Consider the following 25452-nt stretch of genomic DNA (forward strand, 5'->3'; position numbering starts at 1 on the left):
ATAAAATCCGAAGAAGAAGAATTCATTGAAATTTATATCGGAAATTGCGGCTTCCAGGGGCTCAAGAAGTCAAATTGGGAGATCGGTTTTTATGGGATTTGAACCGCACTTGGCACAGTTATTGGAAGTCATAAAGAAACACTATGTGCAAAATTTCAGCCAAATCTGAAAATAATTGCGGCTTCCAGGCGCTCAAGAAGTCAAATCGGGAGATTGGTTTCTATGGGAGCTATACCATGTTGTAGACCGACTAAAATCGTCCGTGGCACAGTTGTTAGAAATCATAACATAACAGTATGTGTAAAATTTCAGCCAAATCGAATGAAAATTGCCGCTTCCAGGGCGCTCAAGAAGTCAAGTCGGGAGATCGGTTTCTTTGGGAGCTATATGAGATTCTTGACCGATTTGGACGGTGAAGCAGTTATTGGAAGTCATAACAGAACACAATGTGCAAAATCGCAGCCAAATCGGATGAAAATTGAGGTTCCAGGAGCTCAAAAAGTCAAATCGGGAGATCGGTTTATATGGGAGCTATACCCAAATCTAAACCGATATGGCCCATTTGCATTCCCGTAAGACCTACATCAATATTAAGTAACTGTGCAAAATTTCAAGCGGCTAGATTTACCCGTTCTACCGATATCGTGATTTCGACGGACGGACATGGCTAGATCGACTCAGGATTTTGAGACGATCAAGAATATATATATTTTATGGGGTCCTAAATCAATATTTTAAGGTTTTACAAACGAAAAGACTAGATTAGTTTACCCCTATCCTATGGTGGTGGGTAAGACGGATTTAAAAAGGTGGTCTCACGCGAACAGCTGTTAACAGCAGGCCAGGTTTGACGGTATTAGGATTTCAGATTTTTGTTTGCATTCTCTTTGTTATTATCTTCTTTCTCGCATATTCTCTGCTCATGTACGCACCCGCACACAAATTTCTTTGTGTGTGTTGGCAAAACGTCGATCAGCTTGATGACAAGATGGCGGGTTGCACCATATGATTTGTGGTTGTTGTACAAATGAGAATACCTTTACATGCTTCGCCATGGGTGGTGGATATAAAAATGTCAATGAGCATTTCTGGGCTGTAAGTTTATGACAGAATTAAAGTTTGTTTGTATTTAGTCTATTCTTTTTCGGATTTCTTTCTCTGGATTTTATGAGTTAAAATGTTTCATCGCAACGTTTCTTCACTGTTTTGATGACTTCATCAGGGGAATTACGTCTATTTAAATAAATTACAAGTAAAAACGTGCAAAGTTCGACCGGCCGAACTCCACCTTGGATCGCATTTGTCAAGTTCTTCTCCCGGTATCTCTTTATAGGCAAACAAAGGATAATGGATAGGAGTTGCTATGCTGTTGGAGCTATATCGAATTATTGTCTGGTTTGAATGTTGGAGGCTATAGTAGTAGTTATTTTTCGAAATTTCAGCCAATTCGGATACGAATTGAGCTCTATTGGGGCTCAGGACATAAAATCGTAAGATCGCTTTATATGGAATCTATATCAGGTTATGAACCAATTCAGACCATAGTTGGCACGTATATTTAAATTCATAGAAGAAGCAGTTGTACAAAATTTCAGCTAAATTGAATAAGAATTCCGCCCTCTAGAGACTCAAGAATTGTAATCGAGAGATTTGTTTATATGGGAGCTATAGTTTATGAACCGATTTAGACCATACTAGACATACAACAAGACACTTCACGCAAAACTTCATCCAAAATCGGATGACAGTTGCGCTCTCTAGAGGCTCAATAAGTCAAGATCCCAGACCGGTTTGTATGGCAGTTATCTCAAGTTATGAGCCGATTTTAACCATACTGATCACAATTGTTGGAAGTCATAACAAAACACTTCATGCAAAACTTCAGCCAAATAGGATGACAGTCGGGACCTCTAGAGGTTCACGAATCCACTATTGGTTCAGCTATATCAAAATATGGACGGATATGGCCTACTTAAAATCCCAACCGACCTACACCAATAAGCAGCGTTTGGTCAAAATTCCATGGGCCTTGCATTGCAAATGCAAATTTTGCCCATGAACATTCCACAAAGGAACAGGGGCAAACTTCTCACATATCAAGGAGTGCAGTCCGATTCAAGTTTAAGCTCAATGATAAGGGGCCTCCTTTTTATAGCCGAGTCCGAACGGCGTGCCGCAGTGCGACACCTCATTGGAAAGAAGTTTTACATGGCAAAGTACCTCACAAATGTTGCCAGCATTAGGAGGGGAAAACCACCGCTGAAAATTTTTTCTGATGGTCTCGCCAGTATTTGAACCCAGGCGTTCAGCGTCATAGGCGGACATGCTAACCTCTGCGCTACGGTGGCCACCAAGGTTAATGATGTAACATGTCGGAGACATGTGTACTATGAAATGATGGGCCTTGCATTACTCCTGCGAAAGTTAACGTGCTTTCGACAGACAGACGGAAATGGCTAGATCGACTTGAAATTTCATGACGATCAAGAATAGATATACTTTATGGGGTCTTAGAGGAATATTTCCAGGTATTACAAACGCATCAAACCATCCTTTGTTGGAGGGTATAAAAACATTACTACTTGACATTCTATCCTAAACACAACAAGTAAAAGCGTGCTAAGTTCGGCCGGCCCGAATCTTGGATATCCACCACCATGGATTCCGCTAAAAATGTACCCTTATTAACCGAGTTTGTATTTGATTTATTTTGGTCTCAAGAAGTCATATAGGAATATCAGTTTATAAGGGAAGGTTTGGAAGTCATAACTCAATCTCAGCCAAATCGGATGAAAATTGAGGTTTCTAAGGTTCAAGAAGTCAAATCCGGGGATCGGTTTTTATATGGAGGCTATATCTGTTTATAGACCGATTCGGATCATATTTGCCATGAATGTTAAAAGTCCTAACATAAGTCTTTGTTCTAAATTTCAACCAAATCGGATAAAAAATTGAGGCTTCTGAATTCAAATCCGGGGGTCAGTTTATGTGGCCTATATCTGTTTATAGACCAATTCGGATCATACTTTTCATGTAAATTGGAAGTAATGACTCAAGTCTTTGTTCCATTGCTGCAAGTTTTGAAAATTCTAATATGAAGAATCGTACTCTCCATTTAGTTTGAAATATTGTAAAACTTTATTTCTTGCTGATATTGCAGACACAAAACTTTTTTTAAAACACTTAAAATTCTCTTTTAGGAAATTTCTCAATACCACCAAATTACTACAATACAAACTACATGCTAAGAAATTATGCATAAAGTTAAAAACATGTTGAAACACCCACCTCCCTCAGACTATTGCCGGCTCTGTGTAAAAAGGTGCAGTGATTACCAGCGCAGCCTCTATGATGGGACGGGTCAAGCCAACGAGAATCGTGATCTTGTGGGCAAATATTTTACCAACGCAGTGAGTCTGCTCTCTGATACACCCAATGAATGAATGATGACTTTCAAATATATCTTCCCTGCTTTCAGATGTTGAATATGGAATGGGAGAAACAACTTCAATATATCTGCGGGAAATGTTGGCAGCACATCTCGAAGTTCCATGAATTTCAGCAGTCGGTTATTGAGGCGCAGAAGGGCCTACATCTGAAAGAAATTGGGGAAGTTGAGATCAAGCCTGAGGAGAATATAAATCAGCAAGAAATACAACTGGAGTTTCATATTGCCCAGGAATTGAACATTAGCACTGAAGATTCAATGAAACCCACCATCCTTAACTTTGATATAAAAACTGAAGAACCTTTGGATCTCAACTGTGAATACGAAGGTATGACACCTCAGCATACCCGAGGCCAGTTAAAGAATAAAGAAATGTCCTTGATGTCCCATATGTCTAATAGAAACGAAACTACATCTTTGATGAATGACGATGAATTCAATGACTATGACTCCAATGACGATTTTAGCTCAAGTGATGACATGCCCTTATCATCTGTAGACCAGACCAACTTTTGCTCTTCAGATAAAGAAGTTCCTGCTACCAAAAAGTCTGTAGAGGAGTTTAATGAACTGGTAGCTTTGTGGCGTTCCTCCTTGAAATGTGAAATTTGCCATCAGCTGGTGGCCAGCTATTCCCAGTTGGAGGAACATTTTAGAAAAGACCATGCTGGAGAGAGTTGTTACCTTATGTGTTGCCAGCGGAAGCTAGACAATCTCTATGATATCGAAAAACACGTACACTATCACAATGCCCCGCAGCTGCTAAGATGTGATGCCTGTTGCAAAGTTTTCCGCTTGAGGAAATATATGAGAAGACACAAAAGATATTTCCACAGCAGCAAGGGAAAACAGAAAAATGCTAAAGACAGCAAGAATTTGGAAAAGAAATATCGTTGTGACAAGTGTTGGAAGACCTTTGCAACGAAAAAGCATTTGACCGACCACGATCGTTATATGCATAAAGCCAAGACATTGGATTGTCACATTTGCGAAAAATCCTTTGACCGGCCGTATTTACTGCGCGAACACTTGGCGGCTAGCCATAAAGGCGAGAAGAGGCATGCCTGCCCCGTTTGTCCCGAGGCATTTACCCACCGACCTTATTTCTGCCGGCACATGCGAACATCTCATCCCCAGGAATGGCAGAAGATACAAAACGAGTCTGCCCTAAGTGAGACTATTAAGGGGTATCGACGAGAAACTCGGGGAGAGAGTACAGTCTATCTGTGCATTCATTGTTCCAAGGAGTATGACAAGCGCTGCTCCATGTTTTCTCATGTCAAGAGGATGCACAAGCGAGCAACTCAGCAACTGGTTGACGCTAATGGTTCATCTTATCCAAAAATAATAAAAAAGGAGCATGCCTGCTCCTTTTGCCCCAAGGCGTATGCCTCCCGACATTATTGCTGCCAACACATGAGAACATCTCATCCGCAGGAATGGAAGAAAATGCAAAACGAGGCCTCTTCCAAAGGGTATCGGAAACAAACTCAGGGAGAGAGTATAGTCTATGTTTGCAGTTATTGTTCCAAGGAGTATGAAAATCGGAATTCCATGTACACTCATCTCAAGCAATGTCGACCAGTAGAGCCTAAAAAGGGGTTTCGGTGGGAATCGAGGGACGGGAGTATTGTCTATATGTGCATTTATTGTTCCAAGGAGTATAAAAATCAGCGTTTAATGTACAATCATCTCAACCGATGTCACAGAGACAATGGATCTTTAACGGAGCAGCCATCCATAGTTGCGGAACCGTTAGTATCAGCCGAGCAGCAGCAATCAGTTAATAGCCACACCAAGATATCCGTAACGAAAACAACTGATGTAATCAACCCAACAACAGTTGGTCATACTTTACATGAGCTGGCCATGCAAGAAGAGGATAAAGAGTCGATAAATGAAAATGCAACAAGAACTTATGTGAAGACCGAAAAATTTTCAACTGAAACAAATGTTTTGGGAAATCAGGAAATGAATGAGAGTGAAATGGCACCGGAATTTGAAGATGCTACCTCGGAAAGTGAAGAATTCATTACATCCGAAGAAGAATTTATTGAGTTATAGACAGAGGCTTCAGATCTCAACTGATTTTGACACACCAAGCCAGGGAAAATGCTTTTGGCATTCAAACAGCTGGTTTCCTTTTATATAATCAGCTGTCTTTGATGTACTAATAGGTCTATTCGATTACATTTTCAGTAAACATTTGCAACAGATTAATAACAGCCATTACTATCTTTTGTTATTTAAAAAGAAACTCCAGAACCTGGAAAAAATCTTCAGCAGAAATTTTGCCGGTTCTCAATTGCCAAACTTTTATAATTTAGTCCGCTCTCACTCACTCTCTCATTAGTTTCTGCTGGCAAAAATAACGTCTGCTCGCTTACTTATCTAGTAAAAATTTTCAGAAGAGTAAGAACAGCCTTAAATCTCTTTTGATATTTGAATAAAACAGCTGGTATTCTAAAAACATGTCTTCGATGCTGCAAATTGCTGTTGGGAAACAAACCTCCAGTAGAAAATTGCAAGCTCACAATTACCAAACTCTCAATATTTTACTCGCTCTCACGCACTCTCCCGCTCTCTACGGCTGCAAATAAAGTAAGCGAACAACTTCCAGTAACAATTTGTGCAAATTTGCAAAATTTTTTGTGTAAGCGAACACAGTCTTCACGTGAATGTCAAAATCAGCAGATTTTGTAATGGGAAAACAGCTGCTTGGATTACTAACCTATTTGAACAAAAATGGATAACACATTGTTTTTTTTTTTTTTTTACTTTTTAAAGAATTCTCTTAAAATTTAATGTTTTCAATGACTAAAGGAGACGCCACAACTTAAGGCCTGGTTATGCTCTCGTAAATGTACCGTACATGTTGATTAAATGTAAAGAAGCAATTATTACGTAGCATTTGACATTATAAACGAAACAATTTTATTAACCAAAAAGACTTGAGGAAGGGTCTGACGTCAGGCATACCTTAAGGGTAGGTCGGGGGAGACCGCCCTTAACGAAGTGGTGCGAGAAGTCGAGACGTCTCTCCAACTGAAGGTCGACAGTCACCGCCCTGAACCGCACGGGGGCCCAACTGAGTTTCTCGCTGTGTGACTGTATGCTACGTGACAAGGCTATCAACGCGAACTTCGGAGATAATATAGTCAGAAGGCGGATGATAAGGGGAACGCCTTAAGGGTAGGGTGTTCTCGGGATTCGCTTTACCGGGAGGGAGGGATAGGAAGCGAATCCTGTGCTTGAAGAGAATGATACTGTCTTCATAGATAGCTCCAAGATGGAGACAGGAATTGGATTGGACCATGCTCCGACGCACAAAATATGGGTACACTTGTAAGGCGGGTGGAGCTCTGTGCCATAACGATAGCCGCAAAGGAAATTGTGGGAAGGGATTTACAGTTTTTGAGAACATTATACATACATGGCGGCCCTCATTTTCTTTACGAGAGCATAACCAGGCCTTTAATGTGAAGAAATGACTTTGATACTTGATCTTGAGTTGGGACTCAGTAATTTCATTATACATTAGCTCCGTTCATCACCCTTCAGCATTCAATCTACTTGATAATAATTTTTCTCCCCTGCACTTCTCTTATTATTAATCACTTTCTTTATGTATAAGGTATTGTCGATAATTTAAGTTAGCCCCTTATTTTACTATAATATACATTTCTTTTAAATTACAATATCCCCATGTACTACTTATGTTTTTGTCACTTAAATAAATAATCAAAAAAAAAAAAAAATTAAAAATATTAAGCCTCATACAATTAGCCGATTTCATTCTTTGCAGTGTAATTTGGGAATATTTTGAATCTGATCAAAACTTAAATGTCTTTCAATGTTCATAATATCATTGAAAGCTAATTTTGTAATAAAATGCATTCTGTTCGATTATCTCAAATTAAGAATGATATCAATCGAATATTGGATTTGATTTTTGTAAACGATAACTGCATACATATGTAATTTACATATATTCTTTATTCCACTCACAGCCAAATCGGTTAAGCATAAGGCGCTGTCTAGCTGCAATGTGAAATTCCTCTCTGAACAAAAGGCAAAGGAAGCAACCGCACTGTCTGATCTAGTGGTCTAACTAATGCTAGTTTGCTCCTTAGCTCAACCAAGTGATACGCCGACTGACTGACTGAACTGACTACGCAAACTAGCGAGCACACGCCTTTTATAGCCCAAAGCTCTTTAACTTCACAAAGCAAACCAACAAACAAATCTCGGTGAGTGAAAGCTGTTTTCCCGCCACCATATTTATTCTCAACACTCTTCATGTAAGAAAACGAAACCAAAATAAAATGACTCAAACACAATTCTCACGGAGCATAGCATACGGTTAAGTGGTTGTCTTGCTTATGGGTAAAAGCTTTTACAATACTCTTCTTACTGAGTGTAATTAACATATAAAGATCATTTAACTTTAGTGTGCTCTCTCAACATAAGAACAAAAAAAAAAGAAATAAACTCAAGCAATAAGAGATAAACATAAGAGTGGCTCCTAAACAAGCAAAGGTTAGGACAAAATTAAGTAGTAGCAAGCAAATATTGGGTTGCCCAAAAAGTAATTGCGGATTTTTTAAAAGAAAGTAAATGCATTTTTAATAATACTTAGAATGAACTTTAATCAAATATACTTTTATTACACTTTTTTTCTAAAGCAAGCTAAAAGTAACAGCTGATAACTGACAGAAGAAAGAATGCAATTACAGAGTCACAAGCTGTGAAAAAATTTGTCAACGCCGATTATATGAAAAATCCGCAATTACTTTTTGGGCAACCCAATAATATCATTTGCAAAACAACAATAAAGTATTATACATACATATAAGTGTAAAATGTAAAATAAGTATAAATGCAAATATAAATCCGTTACATATGTGAAATTTTAAGTATTTCTGTTTATTGTACGAATCGTCTTCGAATTTCAAACTGCAAAATGCTAGAAAATTTTCGAAATTCGAATAAATGAAATAGTTACAGCGTTTTAAACCTTGAATTTTACGCCAAAATTTGGTTTTTGCGATGTTTTTCATAGAAAACTTTACTGTATTGCTTCATCCAGCACCTAGGGAAAGAGATTTTCTTCGCGAATCTAACGTTGTTTGAAAAATTGTGAAGTTCACAAAACTAAGAAAGTTGCAGCAGTAGCAATCTCACGTTGTTTTTTTTTTTTTGAATTTTCGGATATTAATTATGAGATTTTGAAGCAATACTCCAGTTTTCAAGGAAATAGGAAAGAGTATTGCTTTATCCAGCACCATTACGGAAAAGGAATCCAACGGTGTGCTCAGAATTTTTAAATTCGCTAAACTAAAGATCTTACAGGAATTTCAAACTCACCTCGATATTTTTACCATTTTTCGAATATTAATTATGCGATTTTGAGCTTGTTTTTTGAAGAAAAAACATGAGAGTTGCACTAATCCGATTTTTTTGCCATAGTCTTTAATACTGTATACTTAACTGGAAAATTTTTTTTGCATCATAAATTGAAAATTTTCTAAGGGTTTAGCCTTTGTTAAAAAAATGCAAAAAAATTAAAATGTGAAATTTTACGTAATTTTGTTTATTGTACGAATCGTTTTCGAATTTCGAACTGCGGAATGCTCAAAAATGATCGAAATTCGAAAAAATGAAGGAGTTACAGCGTTATTGACCTTGAAAATGATCTTGAATTTTTACGCCAAAATAGATTTGGTTTTTGCGAGGATTTTCATAGAAAACTTTATATCATTCCTTCATCTAGCACCACTACGGAAAGAGATTTTCCTCACGAATCCAACGGTGTCTGAAAAATTGTGAAGTTTGCAAAACTAAGGAAGTTACAGCAATTGCAAACTGACGTTGGTTTTTTTGAATTTTTTGGATATTAATGGTGCGATTTTGAGGCAATACTCTAAAGTTTTCAAGGAAATAGGAAAGAGTGTTGCTTCGTCCTGCACCACTGCGGAAAGAGTTTTTCATCACGAATCCAATGGTGTCCTCAGAATTTTGAAATTTGTTAATTCATTAAAGATTTTAGAGCGATTTCAAACTCACCTTTATTTTTTTACGATTTTTCGAATACTAATTATGCGATTTTGAGCTTGTTTTTGAAGAAAAAACATGGGAGTTGCACTAATCCGATTTTTGGGCAATAATCTACAATACTGTATACTCAACTCGAAAAAATTTTTCGCATCAAAAATTGAAAAATTTTACGAGGGGTTAGCCTTTGCTAAAAAAATGCAAAAAAATAAAATGTGAAATTTTACATAATTTTGTTTATTGTACGAATCGTTTTCGAATTTCGAACTGCGGAATGCTGAAAAATGATCGAAATTCGAAAAAATGAAGGAGTTACAGCGTTTCAGACCTTGAAAGCGACATTGAATTTTGCGACGCTTTTCATTGAAAACTTATCATTATTGCTTCATCCATCACCACTAGAGAAAGAGATTCTCATCACGAATCTAACGATGACTGATTAATGTAACTCCTATGTTTTTTTCATAAAAAAACAAGCTCAAAATTGAATAATTCATATCACAAAAATTCAAAGAAACAACGTAAGTTTGCTATAGCTGTAATTTCCTTAGTTTTGCAAACTTCACAATTTTCAAAAAATTTCTTTCTGTAGTGGTGTTGGATGAAGCAATAATGTAAAGTTTTCTATGAAAAACATGACAAACACCAATTTTTTGGGTGCAAAATTTAAAGTCGTTTTCTAGGACTACAACGTTGTAACTCCGTCATTTTTTCGAAGATCGAAAGAAATTCGAAAGAATACTTCAGTTCGCAAATCGGAGACATATCGTAACATAAACAGAATTACTTAAAATTTCACATTTTATTTTTTTTTTTTTAATTTTTTTAGCAAAGTCTACTCCCTTATGGAAATTTTAAATTTTTGATGGGAAAAAAATTTTCAAGATGAGTATACAATCTCTTTCCGTAATGGTGCTGTATGAAGCAATATTTTAAAATTTTCTACAAAATACATGCCAAAAACCATTTTTGTTTTTGGCAGTAACTCCTTAATTTTTTCGAATTTCGAAAAATTTTTAAGCACTCCGTAGTTCGAAAATCGAAGACAAATCGTAAAGTAAACAGAATTCCTGAAAATTTCACATTCTATATTTGTTGTCATATTTTTAGCAAAGGCTACCCCCTTACGAAAATTGTAAAGTTTTGATCCGAAAAAATTTTTCGAGTTGAGCATACAGTATTAAAGATTATGGCAAAAAAATCGGATTAGTGCAACTCCTATATGAGATGGCTGAACAGTTCAAAATTCAGGTTGCCGGCACCGAGGTCATCGAAGAAGAAGTAACTATAGAACACCTTCTGTGTGTGTGTCCCGCACTAGCAGTTAGAAGGAATTCCACTTTAGTTTCTCTTTCTTTGAGAACCTGTTTGATTAAGCGGATGTGAACATTCGCAATCTGGATGGAACTAGAAGGCATCTTCATTCTTCTGTTCCTGTGGTATCACTATGGACGAAAATGTCTAAGTGAGCCTGATGGCAGAATCCCACTTAAACATAACCTAACCTAAGGGTGCAAACAGAATTTTGCCTAAATCGGTTAACCCATCTCGGAAATATGGCGCAGTTAAAAATAGTGGATAAGGGGTGGAATCCGCCCCCACCCCCCATCCTCCCCCCGCATTCGTATATTAAGAAATGTAGTTCATTAACATCGGTTCAGCCTCATTGAAGTTTGCACGGAACCAACAAAGAAATTAAGATTACTCTAACTATGGTATTACAAAGAAGACAAAATTTGCTTTATTGCTGGGCTACTCTTCCAAATACAGCATAGTTCTGAGGTTACTAAAACTCATCTAAGTAAAATAAAGTACTTTGATTTCACCTTCTACTAGTGCAAGTCGGAAAGACCCCATTTGGGTCTTCATATGGTGGCAACAACAACTGCTCATAATTTATTGCTGCAATGTTTGAAAGTTCAAATTTGGTGAATTATTGTAAAACTTTATGCCTTGCTGATATTGCAGACACAAAACCTTTTTATAACTCATATAAAATTCTTTTTTAGGAAGTTTCTCAATACTACCAATTTATACCTAAAGTTAAAGATATGTTGAAACACCCTCCTACCTCAAACTATTGCCGGCTCTGTGTAAAAAGATGCAGTGATTACCAGCGCAGCCTCTATGATGGGACAGGTCAAGCTAATGCGAATCGTCATCTTGTGGGCCAATATTTTACCAACGCAGTGAGTCTGCTCTCTGATTCACCCAATGAATAAATGATGACTTACACATATATCTTCAATGCTTTCAGGTGTTGAATATGGAATGGGAGCAACAACTTCAATATATCTGCGAAGAATGTTGGCAAAATATCTCGAGGTTCCATCAATTTCAACAGTCGGTTATTGAAGAGCAGAAGAGCCTACAGCTGAAAGAAGTTGGGGAAGTTAAGATCAAGCCTGAGGAGAATATAAATCAGCAAGAAATACAACTGGAGTTCCATAATGCCAAAGAATTTAGCGCTAGGACTGAAGATGTAATGAAACCTACTGTCCTTACCTTTGATATAAAATCTGAAGAACCTTTGGATCTCAACTGTGAATATGAAGGCCAGTTAACAGATAAAGAAATGTCTTTGATGTCCCATATGTCTAATAGAAACGAAACTACATCCTTGTTGAATGACGATGAATCCAATGATGGTTTTAGCTCAAGTGATGATATGGCCATATCATCTTTGGACCAGACCAACCCTTGCTCTTCAGATAAAGAAGATCCTGCCACCAAAAAGTCTGTAAAGGAGTTTGATGAACTGGTTGCTTTGTGGCGTTCCTCCTTGGAATGCGAAATTTGCCATCAGCTGGTGGCCAGTTATTCCCAGTTGGAGGGACATTTTAGAAAAGACCATGCCTCAGAAGTTTGTTACCTTATGTGTTGCCAATTAAAGCTGGACAATCTTTATAATATCGAGAAACACATACGCTATCATAGTGCCCCGCAGCAGCTTAGATGTGAGGCATGTTGCAAAGTTTTCCGCTTGAAGAAATACTTGAGAAGACACAAAATATATTTCCACACCAGCAAAGGAGGAGATGAAAATGCTAAAGACAGCAAGATGTTGGAAAGGAAATATCGTTGTGACAAGTGTTGGAAGACCTTTGCAACGAAAAAGCATTTGACCGGTCACGATCGTTATATGCATAAATCCGAGACATTGGATTGTGACATTTGCGAAAAATCCTTTAATCGTCCGTATTTACTGCGTGAGCACTTGGCGACTAGCCATAAAGGAGAGAAGAGGCATGCCTGCCCCGTTTGTCCTGAGGCATTTACTCAACGAAATTCTTTCTGCCGACACATGCGAACATCTCATCCCCAGGAATGGAAGAGGATGAAAAACGAGTCTGCCCTAAGTGAGACTATAAAAGGATATCGACGAGAAACTAGGGGAGAGAGTACAGTCTATGTGTGCATTCATTGTTCCAAGGAGTATGACAAGCGATGCGCCATGTTTTCACATGTCAAGAGGTTGCACAAGCGAACAACTCAGCAACTGGCTGACGCTAATGGTTCAACTATTCCAACAAGGAAGAAAAAGGCGCATGCATGCTCCTTTTGCCCCAAGGCATACAGCTCACGATTTTGTTTCAGCCAACACATGAGAAAATGTCATCCGCAGGAATGGAAGAAGATGCAAAACGAAGAGGACGCTCTCAAGGGGTATCGGCGAGAAACTCGGGGCGAGAGTATTGTCTATGTTTGCATATATTGTTCAAAGGAGTATGAAAATCGAAATTCCATGAACAGTCATCTCTACCGATGTCAGAGAGACCATCGACCTATAGAGCCTAAAAAGGGGTTCCGGCAAGAAACTCGGGGAGAGAGTATGGTCTTTGTTTGCATTTATTGTCCCAAGGAGTATAAAAATCAGCGTTTAATGTACAATCATCTCAACCGATGTCACAAAGACAATGGACCGTTAGCGGAGCAGGCAGCTATAATTTCGGAAACGCCAGTGTCAGCTGAGCAGCAGCAATCGATTCATAGTCGAAGTACTAGAATTTGCCAAGACTTACATCATAGCAGGATTATAGAGCCCAAGAAAACTGATGTAACCAACTCAGCAACAGTTGGTGATACTTTAAATGAGCTGACGAAGCAAGGAGATGATAAAGATTTTAATTCTTGAAAATGCAACAAGCACTTATGTGAAAACCGAACAATTTTTAGCTGAAACAAATGTCTGGGGAAATGAGGAAATGGATGAGAGTGAAATACCACCGGAATTTGAAGATGCTACCTCGGAAAGTGAAGAATTCATTACATCCGAAGAAGAATTTATTGAGTTATAGACAGAGGCCTCAACTGATTGTGACATACCAAGCCAGGGAAAAGGTTTTTGGCGTTCAAACAGCTGGTTTCCTTTTATATAATCAGCTGACTGTGATGTACTAATAGGTCTATTCGAGTACTAGTTCAGTAAAAATTTGAGGCAGAGTAACTACAGCTATTATTCTCTTTTGTTATTTATTAAGAGCCTCCAGAAGCTGGAAAAAATCTCCAGCAGAAATTTTGCCGGTTCTCAATTACCAAACTTTTAAAATTTGGCTCGTTCCCACACACTCTTCTCACTTGTTTCGCTAGCAAAAAAACGCCTGTTCGCTTACTTTTCTTGTCAAAATTTCCAGAAGAGTAAGAACAGCCTTTATTATCTTTTGCCATATATTTGAATTAAATAGCTTCATTTTAAAAACATGTCTTCGATGCTGCAAATTGCTGCTGAAAAAGAAAACTCCAGCAGAAATTTGCAAGCTTTCAATTACCAAACTCTCAAAATTGTACTCGCTCTCACGCAAGCTTCCGCTCTCTACGACTGCTAGTAAAGTACGCAATCAACTTCCAGATATAATTTGAACATATTTTGAGCACATTCTTCGTCTAAATGTCAAAATCAGCTGATTATGCAGTGGGAAAACAGCTGCTCGGGTTACATGCGCCTTTTTGAAAAAAATAGTTTTACATTGTTTTATTTTTGAAATAATTTTCTTAAAATATATTTTATTGAATGATTAAAGGATTTGCGGCAACTTTGTGTGAAGAAAGGACTTTGATACCTGAAATTGAGTTGGGACTCTACACTAACCTTATGCATTAGCACTGTTGAGTGCCCTATAGCATTCAATCTCCGGGATAGGGTTTTTCTCTTTGAAATATCTCTTATTACTAAACATTTTTTTAAGTTTAACGTATTATTGATAATTTATCGCTAAGTTACCCTCTTAGTTCATTATAATAGATTTACATTTTCTTTTAATCACAATGTAATTATGCTTTTGTCACTTCAATAAATAAATATAAAAAATTACAAAAAAAAAATTTAAAAATATGAATGGGGATTTTTGGGGATATATGTAAAGGGTGATTTTTTTTTTTGGAGCTATAGGAAAGTTTTAAAAAGAAAAACACGCATAAAATTCAGAAAAATGCATGAAGTCTTTATTTGAATCGTTAGTACGGTCCATATTATTTAATATTTGAAGACTATTTCATGCAAATGTTGACCGTGACTGCGCCTCAAATGGTCCATCCGCTTAATCCATTTCGGCCGGTATCTCATGAATAAACATTTCAATATTGTCTTGCAATGCGTCAATGGAAGTGGGCTTGTCTGTATAGACATGAATTTTAACATAGCCCCACAAAAAATAGTCCAAAGACGTAAAATCGCACAATCTAAGCGGTATAATAAAAGGTGATATAAAATGTTCACCGAACTCACATCTCAATAAGTCCATTGTTACTCTGAGCTTTCCAAAAAGTATTCACAGTGATTTTCTTTTGTTGTTGGTTTTTTTCTAAAGCATTCGTTATGAGTGTGAATACAAAGCCATAGGTGGGAGTATTAGTGGTTAGAATAAGAGAAACAAATGGTGCAAGAAAAACAGTATCAATATTTAGGTTTGGGCATTGTGGGGTGTAATGCGCGTGGCCCTACTTGGCATGTAGGTCAGACAATTTCTTAAGGATCGGCTTTGACATGAGAGGCATTTGCATATTTGATCTTGTTGTTTGTATATGCTTTGAGATGTTTCACAACAAAACAACCAATTTTAAAGAAATTGGCATCAATCGAAAAAAATATTTCTAGAAATGTGCGGAAAGAAAATCCATGGAAAGTAGGAATTAATTTCCACTAATATTTCCATAGGTGGGAGTTTAGTGGTGAGAGTGCGAGAGGTGACTGGTATGTGTGAGAGAAAGAGCATGCTAAGTGAGCTAACTATTATTGTGCCGGTGTGTGATGAATGCAAAGCCATAGGTGGGAGTTTAGTGGTGAGAGTGTGAGAGGTGACTGGTATGTGTGAGAGAAAGAGTATGCTAAGAGAAGTAACTATTATTGTACCGGTGTGTGGTAAATGCAAAGCCATAGGTGGGAGTATTAGTGGTGAGAGTGCGAGAGGTGACTGTTGTGTGCTAGCGAAAGAGTATGCTAAGAGAGGTAACTTTTATTGTACCGGTGTGTGGTGAATGCAAAGCCATAGGTGGGAGTATTAGTGGTGAGAGTGCAAGAGGTGACTGGTGTGTGCTAGAGAAAGTGTATGCTAAGAGAGGAACTATTAACGTGCGGGTGTGTGGTGGTATGATGCGTGTGACCCTTCTTTGTATTCTTTGGCATGAAGGACAGTCAGTAGCTTAAGCTGCAGCTATGGTAAATGATGTTTGTTGGCAACAGTTAAATACAGCAATGACAACGCACTTATTTAAACATTGAAGTACACATTAAAAAGAGTCAAAGTAACTAATTGTGTGGCAACACTATAAACTTAATGAATGAAATAGTTGGCGGAGAGTTAAAACAAGTAAAGGAAAGAGGATGCAATATTTTTGCTTACATTATGTGATGGGTCCCACATGTTTTGAGGTAAAAAATCAATATCTTTATGTATATTTTTATGTTCGTATAGACTTATATTTATTTAAAAAAATCAAGTAAAGGGTGATTTTTTTGAGGTTAGGATTTTCATGCATTAGTATTTGACAGATCACGTGGGATTTCAGACATGGTGTCAAAGAGAAAGATGCTCAGTATGCTTTGACATTTCATCATGAATAGACTTACTAACGAGCAACGCTTGCAAATCATTGAATTTTATTACCAAAACCAGTGTTCGGTTCGAAATGTGTTCAAATTTTGACAAATTTTGTTCAGCGATGAGGCTCATTTCTGGTTGAATGGCTACGTAAATAAGCAAAATTGCCGCATTTGGAGTGAAGAGCAACCAGAAGCCGTTCAAGAACTGCCCATGCATCCCGAAAAATGCACTGTTTGGTGTGGTTTGTACGCTGGTGGAATCATTGGACCGTATTTTTTCAAAGATGCTGTTGGACGCAACGTTACGGTGAATGAACACATTTCGAACCGAACACTGATTTTGGTAATAAAATTCAATGATTTGCAAGCGTTGCTCGTTAGTAAGTCTATTCATGATGAAATGTCAAAGCATACTGAGCATCTTTCTCTTTGACACCATGTCTGAAATCCCACGTGATCTGTCAAATACTAATGCATGACAATCCTAACCTCAAAAAAATCACCCTTTAGTTACAGCGTTTTTGGCCTTAAAAACGATCTTGAATTTCAACGCCCAAAAAAATTTAGTTTTTGCGATATATTTCATAAAAATCTTTACAGTATTGCTTCATCTAGCACGGAAAGAGATCACGAATCCAACGGTGTCTGAAATATTGGAAATTTTGCAAAACGAAGGAAATTGCAGCAGTTGCAAACTCACAATGCTTTTTTTAATTTTTTGAGTATTAATAATGCGATTTTGAAACAAATAAGGAATTACAGCCTTTTTGGCCTTGAAAATGACCTTGAATTTTTACGCCCAAACAAAATTTAGGTTTTGCGATGTTTTTCATAGAAAACTTTACTGTATTGCTTTATGTAGAACCACTACGGAAAATCCACGAATTCAACGGTGTCTGAAAAATTGTGAAGTTTGCAAAACTAAGGAAATTACAGCAATTACAAACTCACGTTGTTTTTTTTTAATTTTTTGGGTAGTAATAATGCGATTTTGAAGCAATTATCTAAAGTTTTCAAGGAAATAGGAAAGAGTATTGCTTCCTCCAGCACCATTACGGAAAGGGATTTTCCTGACGAATCCAACGGTTTTGAAGAATTTTGAAATTTGCAAAACTAAAGATGTGACAACAATCTCAAACTCACCTCATTTTTTTTGTACCATTTTTTGAATATTAATTATGCGATTTTGAGCTTGTTTTTTGGAGAAAAAACAGGAGATTCACTAATACGATTTTTTTATCATAATCTTCAATACTGTAGACTCAACTCGAAAATTTTTTCGCATCAAAAATTTAAAATTTTGAAAAAAAAAATAAAATGTTAAATTTTACGTAATTTTGTTTATTGTACGAATCGTTTTCGAATTTCGAACTGCGAAATGCTGGAATTTGATCGAAATTCGAAAAAATGAAGGAGTTAAAGCATTTTTGCCCTTGAATTTTTACAACAATGTAGGTTTGGTTTTTGCGATGTTTTTCATAGAAAACTTTACATTATTCCTTCATCTAGCAACACTGCGGAAAGAGTTTTTCCTCACGAATCCAACGGTGTCTGAAAAATTTAAAAATTTAAAAAACTAAGGAAGTTACAGCAATTCCAAACTGACGTTGGTTTTTTTTTTGATTTTTTGGATATTAATGGTGCGATTTTGAAGCAATACTCTAAAGTTTGCAAGGAAATAGGAAAGAGTATTGCTTCGTCCAGCACCATTACGGAAAGGGATTTTCCTGACGAATCCAACGGTGTCCTTAGAATTTTGAAATTCGCAAAACTAACAATGTTACAACAATCTTAAACTCACCTCGATTTTTTTACCATTTTTCAATATTATTTATGCGATTTTGAGCTTGTTTTTTGAAGAACAAAAATGGGAGTTACACTAATCCGATTTTTTTGCAATAATCTACAATACTGTATACTCAACTCAAAAAATTTTTTCTCATCAAAAATTGAAAAATTTCATAAGGGGTTAGCCTTTGCTAAAAAAATGCAAAAAAAATAAAATGTGAAATTTTACGTAATATTGTTTATTGTACGAGTCGTTTTCGAATTTCGAACTGCGGAATGCTGGAAATTGATCGAAATTCGAAAAAATGAAGGAGTTACAGCGTTATTGACCTTGAAATTTACCTAGAATTTCTACGCCAAAAAGGATTTGGTTTTTCCGATGTTTTTCATAGAAAACTTTACAATATTGCTTCATCTACCACCACCACGGAAAGAGATTTTGTTCAGAATTTTGAAATTCGCAAAACTGAAAATGTTACAGCAATTTCAAACTCACCTCGATTTTTTTGTTCGTTTCGGGTTATATGTCCGTTTGGTGCGAAATGAAGGATGGGCGAGCGCTAGAACGTTGACCTAATATAGCCATTGGATTCGTCAAGAAAATCCCTTTGCGTAGTGGTGCTGTACGAAGCAATACTCTTTCCTATTTCCTTGAAAACTTTAGAGTATTGCTTCAAAATCGCATAATTAATATCCAAAAAATTCAGAAAGACCAACGTGAGTTTGCAATTGCTGTAACTGCCTTAGTTTTGCAAACTTCACAAATTTTCAGACACCGTTGGATTCGTGAGGAAAATCTCTTTCTGTAGTGGTGCTAGATGAAGGAATAATGTAGATTTCTATAAAAAACATCACAAAAACCAAATATTTTTTGGCTTAAAAATTCAAGGTAATTTTCAAGGTCAATAACGCTGTAACTCCTTAATTTTTTTCGAATTTCGATCATTTTCCAGCATTCCGCAGTTCGAAATTCGAAAACGATTCGTACAATAAACAGAATTACTTAAAATTTCACATATTATTTTTTTGCATTTTTTTAGCATAGGCTAACCCCTTATGAAAATTTAAAATTTTTGATGCGAAAAAAATTTTCGAGTTAAGTATACAGTATTGAAGATTATGATAAAAAATCGTATTAGTGAAACTCCTATGTTTTTTCTTCGAAAAACAATGGTAAAAAAATCGAGGTAAGTTTGAGATTGCTGTAACATCTTTAGTTTTGCGAATTTCAAAATTCTGAGAACACCATTGGATTCGTCAAGAAAATCCCTTTCAATAATGGTACTGGACGAAGCAATACTCTTTACTATTTCCTTGAAAACTTTAGAGTATTGCTTCAAATTCGCATCATTAATATCTAAAAAAATTCAAAAAAACCAACTTGAGTTTGCAATTGCTGTAAGGAAGTTTTGCAAACTTCACAATTTTTCAGACACCGTTGGATTTGTGAGGAAAATCTCTTTCCCTAGTGGTGCTAAGCAATAATATAAAGTGTTTCATGAAAAACATAGCATTCGTGAAGAAAATCTCCTTCCGTAATAGTGCTCCAGTATAAACCGGTTTGACATCTAAAGCAAATTTTCCTATATAATTGCGTATACTTTCATTACTCCCACTGTGCTCAGGCTTAAACTTCACCACACATTCAAAGTTAAGCCTAGTTTTTGTAAATTATATAGGATATTGAAATGTTGTACAACTTGATCTCTTACTGATACATCAGACACAAAACCATTTATGAATCGTTTAAAATTCTCTTTTAGGAAGTTTCTCAAACTCAAACAAGTTACTAAAATACTACCAGCTAAGAAGTAATGCCTAAAGTTAGAGACATGTTGAAACAACCTCCTCCCTCAGACTATTGCCGGCTCTGTGTAAAAAGCTGCAATGATTACCAGCGCAGCCTCTATGATGAGGCAGGTCAAGCAAATGCGAACCATGAGCTTGTTGGCAAATATTTCACTACCGCAGTGAGTCTCTCTTATGATACAACCAATGAATGAATGATTTTCAAATATATCTTCAATGCTTTCAGATGTTGAATATGGAATGGGAGGGACACCTTCAATATATCTGCGGGACATGTTGGCAGCATATCTGGAACTTCCATCAATTTCAGCAGTCGATTATTGAGACTCAGAAAGAAGCCACTAAAGAAATTGAGGAAGTGGTTAAGGTGAAATCTGAAATGAATATAAAAGAAGAACAACTGGAGAGCCATAATGCCCTTAGCCACAGCACAGACGATTTAGTGAAACCTAATGAAGAACAACTGGAGTGGCAAAATGCCCAAGGATTTACTGCTAGCAAGAAAGATTTAGTGAAACCTACGGCCCTTACCTTTGTTATAAAGTCTGAGGAACCTTTGGATTTCAACAGTGATTATGAAGGGATGTCACCTCAGGAGGGCCAGCAACAGTTAGCGTATGAAGAAATGTCTGTAAAGTCCCATATGACCAGTGGACAAGATACATCCTTATTGTATGATGATGAAACCAATGAAGATTATAGCTCAAATGATGAACTGCCCTCAACATCTTTGGAGCAGATCAACAACATTTGCTCTCCGTATAAAAAATTTACTGCCACCAAAAAATCTATAGAGGAGTTTGATGAGCTGGTAGCTTTGTGGCGATCCCACTTGGAGTGTGAAATTTGTCATCACCTATTGGCCAGCTATTCCCAGTTGGAGGAACATTTTAGCGAAAACCATACTTCAGTGATTTGTTACCTCATGTGTTGCCAATTGAGACTGGAAACTCGTTACGATATTGAGAAACACATACACTATCATAATGCCCCGCAGCACCTGAAATGTGAGGCCTGTTGCAAAGTTTTCCGTTTGTTGAAATATTTGAGAAGTCACAAAAGAAATGTGCACACCAGCAAAGCTAAGGATAAAAATGCTAAAGACAGCGAGATGTTGGAAGAGAAATATCGTTGCGACAAGTGTCCCAAGGCCTTTGCAACGAAAAAGTATTTGACCAAGCACCAAAGTGATGTCCATAAACCCAAGAGTTTTGAATGTGAGATTTGTGGAAAATCCTTTAGCCGTCAGAATGTTATGCGCGAACATTTGGCTAGCCACATAGGCGAGAAAACGCATGCCTGCTCCTTTTGCCCCAAGGCATTTACCAGCCGAGCTTATTTCTGTCGACACATGAGAACAACCCATCCCCAAGAATGGCAGAAAATGCAAAACGAAGTGCCCCCAAGGGAAACCATGAAGGGGTATCGGCGAGAAACTCGGGGAGAGAATATAGTCTATGTATGCCTTCATTGTTCCAAGGAGTGTGACAAGCAGACTTCCATGTACTATCATCTGGGACGATGTCAAAGCCAAGATAAACCAGTAGAGCTTAAAAAAGGGTTTCGACTTGAAACTCGGGGAGGCAGTGAGGTCTATGTTTGCATTTATTGTTCCAAGGTGTGTGACAAGCCTACTTCCATGTACCATCGTTCCAAGCGATGCCTTAAAGCGGCAAACGCAAAATCAGTGGAACAGGCTAAAGATAGCCAAACGACTTTGGATTCTTTGAAGCTGGGGGAAATCATGTCCACATACAAATGCCCTATTTGCCTCAAGCTCTACGGAACGAAACTCATGCTTCACTCCCACATAAGACGTATGCACCAAAACAGTTCCGCAAGCATCAACCTGCAAGCTCTAAACAGCATCAAGCAAGAAGTTGAAGAACAAGACAAGGACAATGACCTTAATGAGCCAGCAAATAAGTTATTGCTATTTAACTATCTAATTGAGCCCACTTCCAAGGGAGCATTCCGATGCAAAATATGTTCCCAGGAATATGAAAGCAAACATTCCCTAGGCAACCACATTATGAGTGAGCATCCCACAATAACAAAACTCGAGCAAGAATCAATGGCGACCGTCACGAGTATGAAGTATGAAGAAACAGAAGACATGGCAAACATTCCACTGAAAGATCATGTCATACGCATGGATTCTTTTAAACGCTCCCTCAGCGTTGTATATAAATGCAATTTATGCCCTAAAACCTATGAGAAAAAGCAAAACATGTCGGCTCATCTGCGGCGGACGCACAAGCAAAGTGTCCTACCTCAATCCATTATAACCAAATTTCAGGTGCAAGGGAAAGGCACTGAAGATGCCCCCCGCACCAAGTTTAGATGTGAGCTTTGTTCCAAGGTGTATGAACAGCAAAGATCCATCTTTTCCCATGTCAAGAAGATTCACAAGCGAACTACTCAACCACTTGATGAAGCTAATGATCCAACTTATACAAAAATAATGGCGAGTGTAAATGTGCCTAACGTGGAAATTGCAGCCAAGACAAGTGAAGGAACAGTAACGTCACAGCCTTTGTACAAATGTCCATTTTGTCCCATGCAATATAAAACGAATGGCTCGCTTTATGGTCACACACGACGCAATCACAAAAATAAAATTGCAACCAATAAGCAGAAGGAACTACGGTTTAGTAACTTTTGTGAGCGCTCTCCTAATGGTGGACTCCGTTGCAAAATATGTTCTAAGGTATATGGAAAGAAATGTACGCTATATGCCCACATTAGGCGTGTGCATCGCCATATGACCACAAAGGGACGACAAGTGGTAGAGGAAAAGCCTGCCAACACCACCACCATCACCAGTGTTTTGTATAGATGCAAATTTTGTACTAAGGCCTATGACAAGATCTATTTGTTGAACGCTCATTTACGGCGGACTCACAAAAAAAATTCAAAACATGAATCCTTCTACATCAAATATAAGGTGGGCTCTGAAAATCCCCCCCACACCAAGTATAAATGTAAACTTTGTTTCAAGGAGTATGACAATCGTTACTCCATTTATAGTCATGTTAGAATGATTCATAATCAGGACTCACTTTATATTAGAATTATAGTGACGAAGAAAACTGATGAAACCAGCATAGCATCAGATGATGACACCTTAAATGTGCTGGACAAAACGGAAGAACATTCATTAATGACCCCTATAGAGGTTAAAGAGTTGAAAGATGAAAATGCAACAACAAGCACTTGTGTAAAGACAAGAATTTTCAGCTGATTCATATACCTTGGGAAAAGAGAAAATGGAAGATAACGAAATGCTACCAGAGTTTGAAGATGCTACATGGGAAAGTGAAGAATTCATAAAATCAGAAAAGGAATTTATTGAGCTATAAACAGAGATTTAAGAACTTGAAACAACAAGTTTCGTAGTTTTAATAAGCCTAAAACCCTTACAAATTATTTGAAATTCAAACAGATGTTTCCTTTTCCATAAAATCAGCTGATTTTGTGTACTTAGCCCCATGGAAGTGCTTGTGTCACCCAAACAGATGTATGTTTTTGCACTATAAAATCAGCTGATTTCGATATATTAAGTTAATGAATGCACATGATTAATGAATGCAAACATCTGTTCACCCACTGTATAATCAGCTGATTTATATGTTGGCATATTCAAAAATCTGCACAGATTTTTACTAAAAGTCATTCGTGTACTTCCTTCGCCAGCGGAAGAGAGCATGTGAGCATACAATATATTGAAAGTTTTGCAATTGGAAAGCTGCAATTTTCTGTTGAAACTTATTTCCCAGCAGCAATTTATAATCGCAAACCGATATTTTCAAAAATCAGCTGTTTTATTATTTTATTCGAAAAAAGTTATTCTCGTAAAAATTTCATGATGGGGAAACAGCTGTCTTAATATTTTATTTTCTCTATCTCTTGAAAATTTTTACTGGAAAAGTAAGCCGGCACATTTCATAATGGGAAAACAGCTGTTTAGACGTCTCAAACGCTTTCCCTGGCCTTATATGTCAATATCAGCTTTATTTTATTTTGAGCAAACAGCTGTTTGGATGACATTTATATCAGGTATTTTTTAGTGGAAAACTCATTATTTTTAAATGAACAATTTTCGAGAATAAATTTGTTTGTTATTTTTGCATTATTCCTCTTTTGCATTCAATCTACTTGATTATTGTATTTTTTTTATCTGAATGCAGGATTCACGTATAGAAGGTAAAGTCAGTTGCGAAAACATAAAGTGGATAGGCCCCGTGAATATCATTAAGACTGTCAAAATGTGACTTTTGCGAAATTTAACAAATGTAAAGGCTCTATTATACGACATGTAGTTGTCGTATGACATGTCAAATTTAGCACATGTTGAGTGAGTGGGTCCATAAAAGGCGCATGTATTATCCGATGTCGCCTAAATTTGGGACAGTAAGTGAAGATAAGCCCCTCGACATACTTCTGCAATATGACACAGATTGGTTCAGATTTTATTCTTCAATTTGGCTCAGATCGGTCCACATTTGAATATCGATTTCGCCGAAATTTGGGACAATTAATTGTGTAAGGCGATTCAACATTCTTCTTCAATTTGGCTCAAATCGGTCCAGATTTAGATATAGCCGCCATATAGACCGATCTCTCGATTGAAGGTTTTGGGTCCATTTCTTGTCCGATTTTGCCAGATTTGGGACAGTAAGTTGTGTTAGGCTCTTCGACATCTTTCTGCAATTTGGTCCGGATCGGTCTAGATTTGGATATAGCTGCCATATAGACCGATCTCTCGATTAAAGGTTTTGGGCCCATAAAAGGCGCAATTATTGTCCAATTTCGCCGAAACTTAGCAGAGTGGGTTGTGTTAGGCCCTTCGACATCCCTCTTCAGATCGGTTCAAATTTGGATTTAACTGTCATATAGCCCGATCTCTCGATTTAAGGTTTTGGGCCCATAAAAGACGCATTTATATATTTGGATGTGACTACCAAAAAGACCAATATTTTTTTCTACAAAATTGAACAATGACTTGTACTTATTAGACCACTCATTGTCTGTGTCGAATTTGGTCCAAATCAGACCATATTTCGATATAGCTGCTTTGGGTGCAAAAATTATGCATTTTTCACTGGATTATGACGAAAGGTTGTTTACATATATACCCGAGGTGGTGGGTATCCAAAGTTCGGCCCGGCCGAATTTAACGTTTTTTACTTGTTTATTTTTACTCAACATCTTTTAAAAGTACGTCTTGAATTATTTAAGTTTTAGTGTATGTGTATATGTGTAATTCACTTTGAATTTGAATATGAACAAACGCACATTGCAAACAAATAAG

The 25452-nt window shown here is 37.1% G+C and overlaps 2 protein-coding genes across 3 annotated transcripts; both read left to right on the forward strand.

The window, feature by feature from the left end:
* The first annotated feature begins 1116 nt into the window (after positions 1-1116).
* LOC131997381 (zinc finger protein 184-like) lies at positions 1117-5677 on the forward strand. Of its 2 annotated transcripts, none has more exons than XM_059368342.1 (3): positions 1117-1490; positions 3201-3410; positions 3479-5677. In XM_059368342.1, exons 2-3 carry the CDS (start codon positions 3255-3257, stop codon positions 5510-5512), a joined length of 2190 nt encoding a protein of 729 aa, XP_059224325.1. In that variant the 5' UTR covers positions 1117-1490; positions 3201-3254; the 3' UTR covers positions 5513-5677. The 2 variants fall into 2 exon arrangements, with proteins under 2 accessions (XP_059224325.1, XP_059224326.1); XM_059368343.1 differs by having other exon boundaries at positions 1117-1319.
* On the forward strand, positions 3695-23382 carry LOC106084789 (uncharacterized). The gene is made up of 6 exons (XM_059367067.1): positions 3695-3776; positions 11512-11691; positions 11760-13629; positions 13679-13756; positions 20139-20299; positions 20365-23382. Exons 2-6 carry the CDS (start codon positions 11554-11556, stop codon positions 23380-23382), a joined length of 5265 nt encoding a protein of 1754 aa, XP_059223050.1. The 5' UTR covers positions 3695-3776; positions 11512-11553.
* The last annotated feature ends 2070 nt before the right edge of the window (positions 23383-25452 follow it).

The sequence above is a fragment of the Stomoxys calcitrans genome, chromosome 4 (genome assembly GCF_963082655.1).
Source record: "Stomoxys calcitrans chromosome 4, idStoCalc2.1, whole genome shotgun sequence".
NCBI lineage: Eukaryota > Metazoa > Arthropoda > Insecta > Diptera > Muscidae > Stomoxys > Stomoxys calcitrans.

What these genes read in the sequence shown, in the direction of transcription:
- LOC131997381 (XM_059368342.1), top strand. Translation starts at nt 3,255, where the DNA reads ATGCATAAAGTTAAAAACATGTTGAAACACCCACCTCCCTCAGACTAT. An exon ending in GCAAATATTTTACCAACGCA is followed by an intron (nt 3,411 to 3,478) that starts GTGAGTCTGCTC and finishes CCCTGCTTTCAG; the next exon opens with ATGTTGAATATGGAATGGGA.
- LOC106084789 (XM_059367067.1), top strand. Translation starts at nt 11,554, where the DNA reads ATGTTGAAACACCCTCCTACCTCAAACTATTGCCGGCTCTGTGTAAAA. An exon ending in AGGAGATGATAAAGATTTTA is followed by an intron (nt 13,630 to 13,678) that starts ATTCTTGAAAAT and finishes AACAATTTTTAG; the next exon opens with CTGAAACAAATGTCTGGGGA. An exon ending in TGAAGATGCTACCTCGGAAA is followed by an intron (nt 13,757 to 20,138) that starts GTGAAGAATTCA and finishes CTACCAGCTAAG; the next exon opens with AAGTAATGCCTAAAGTTAGA.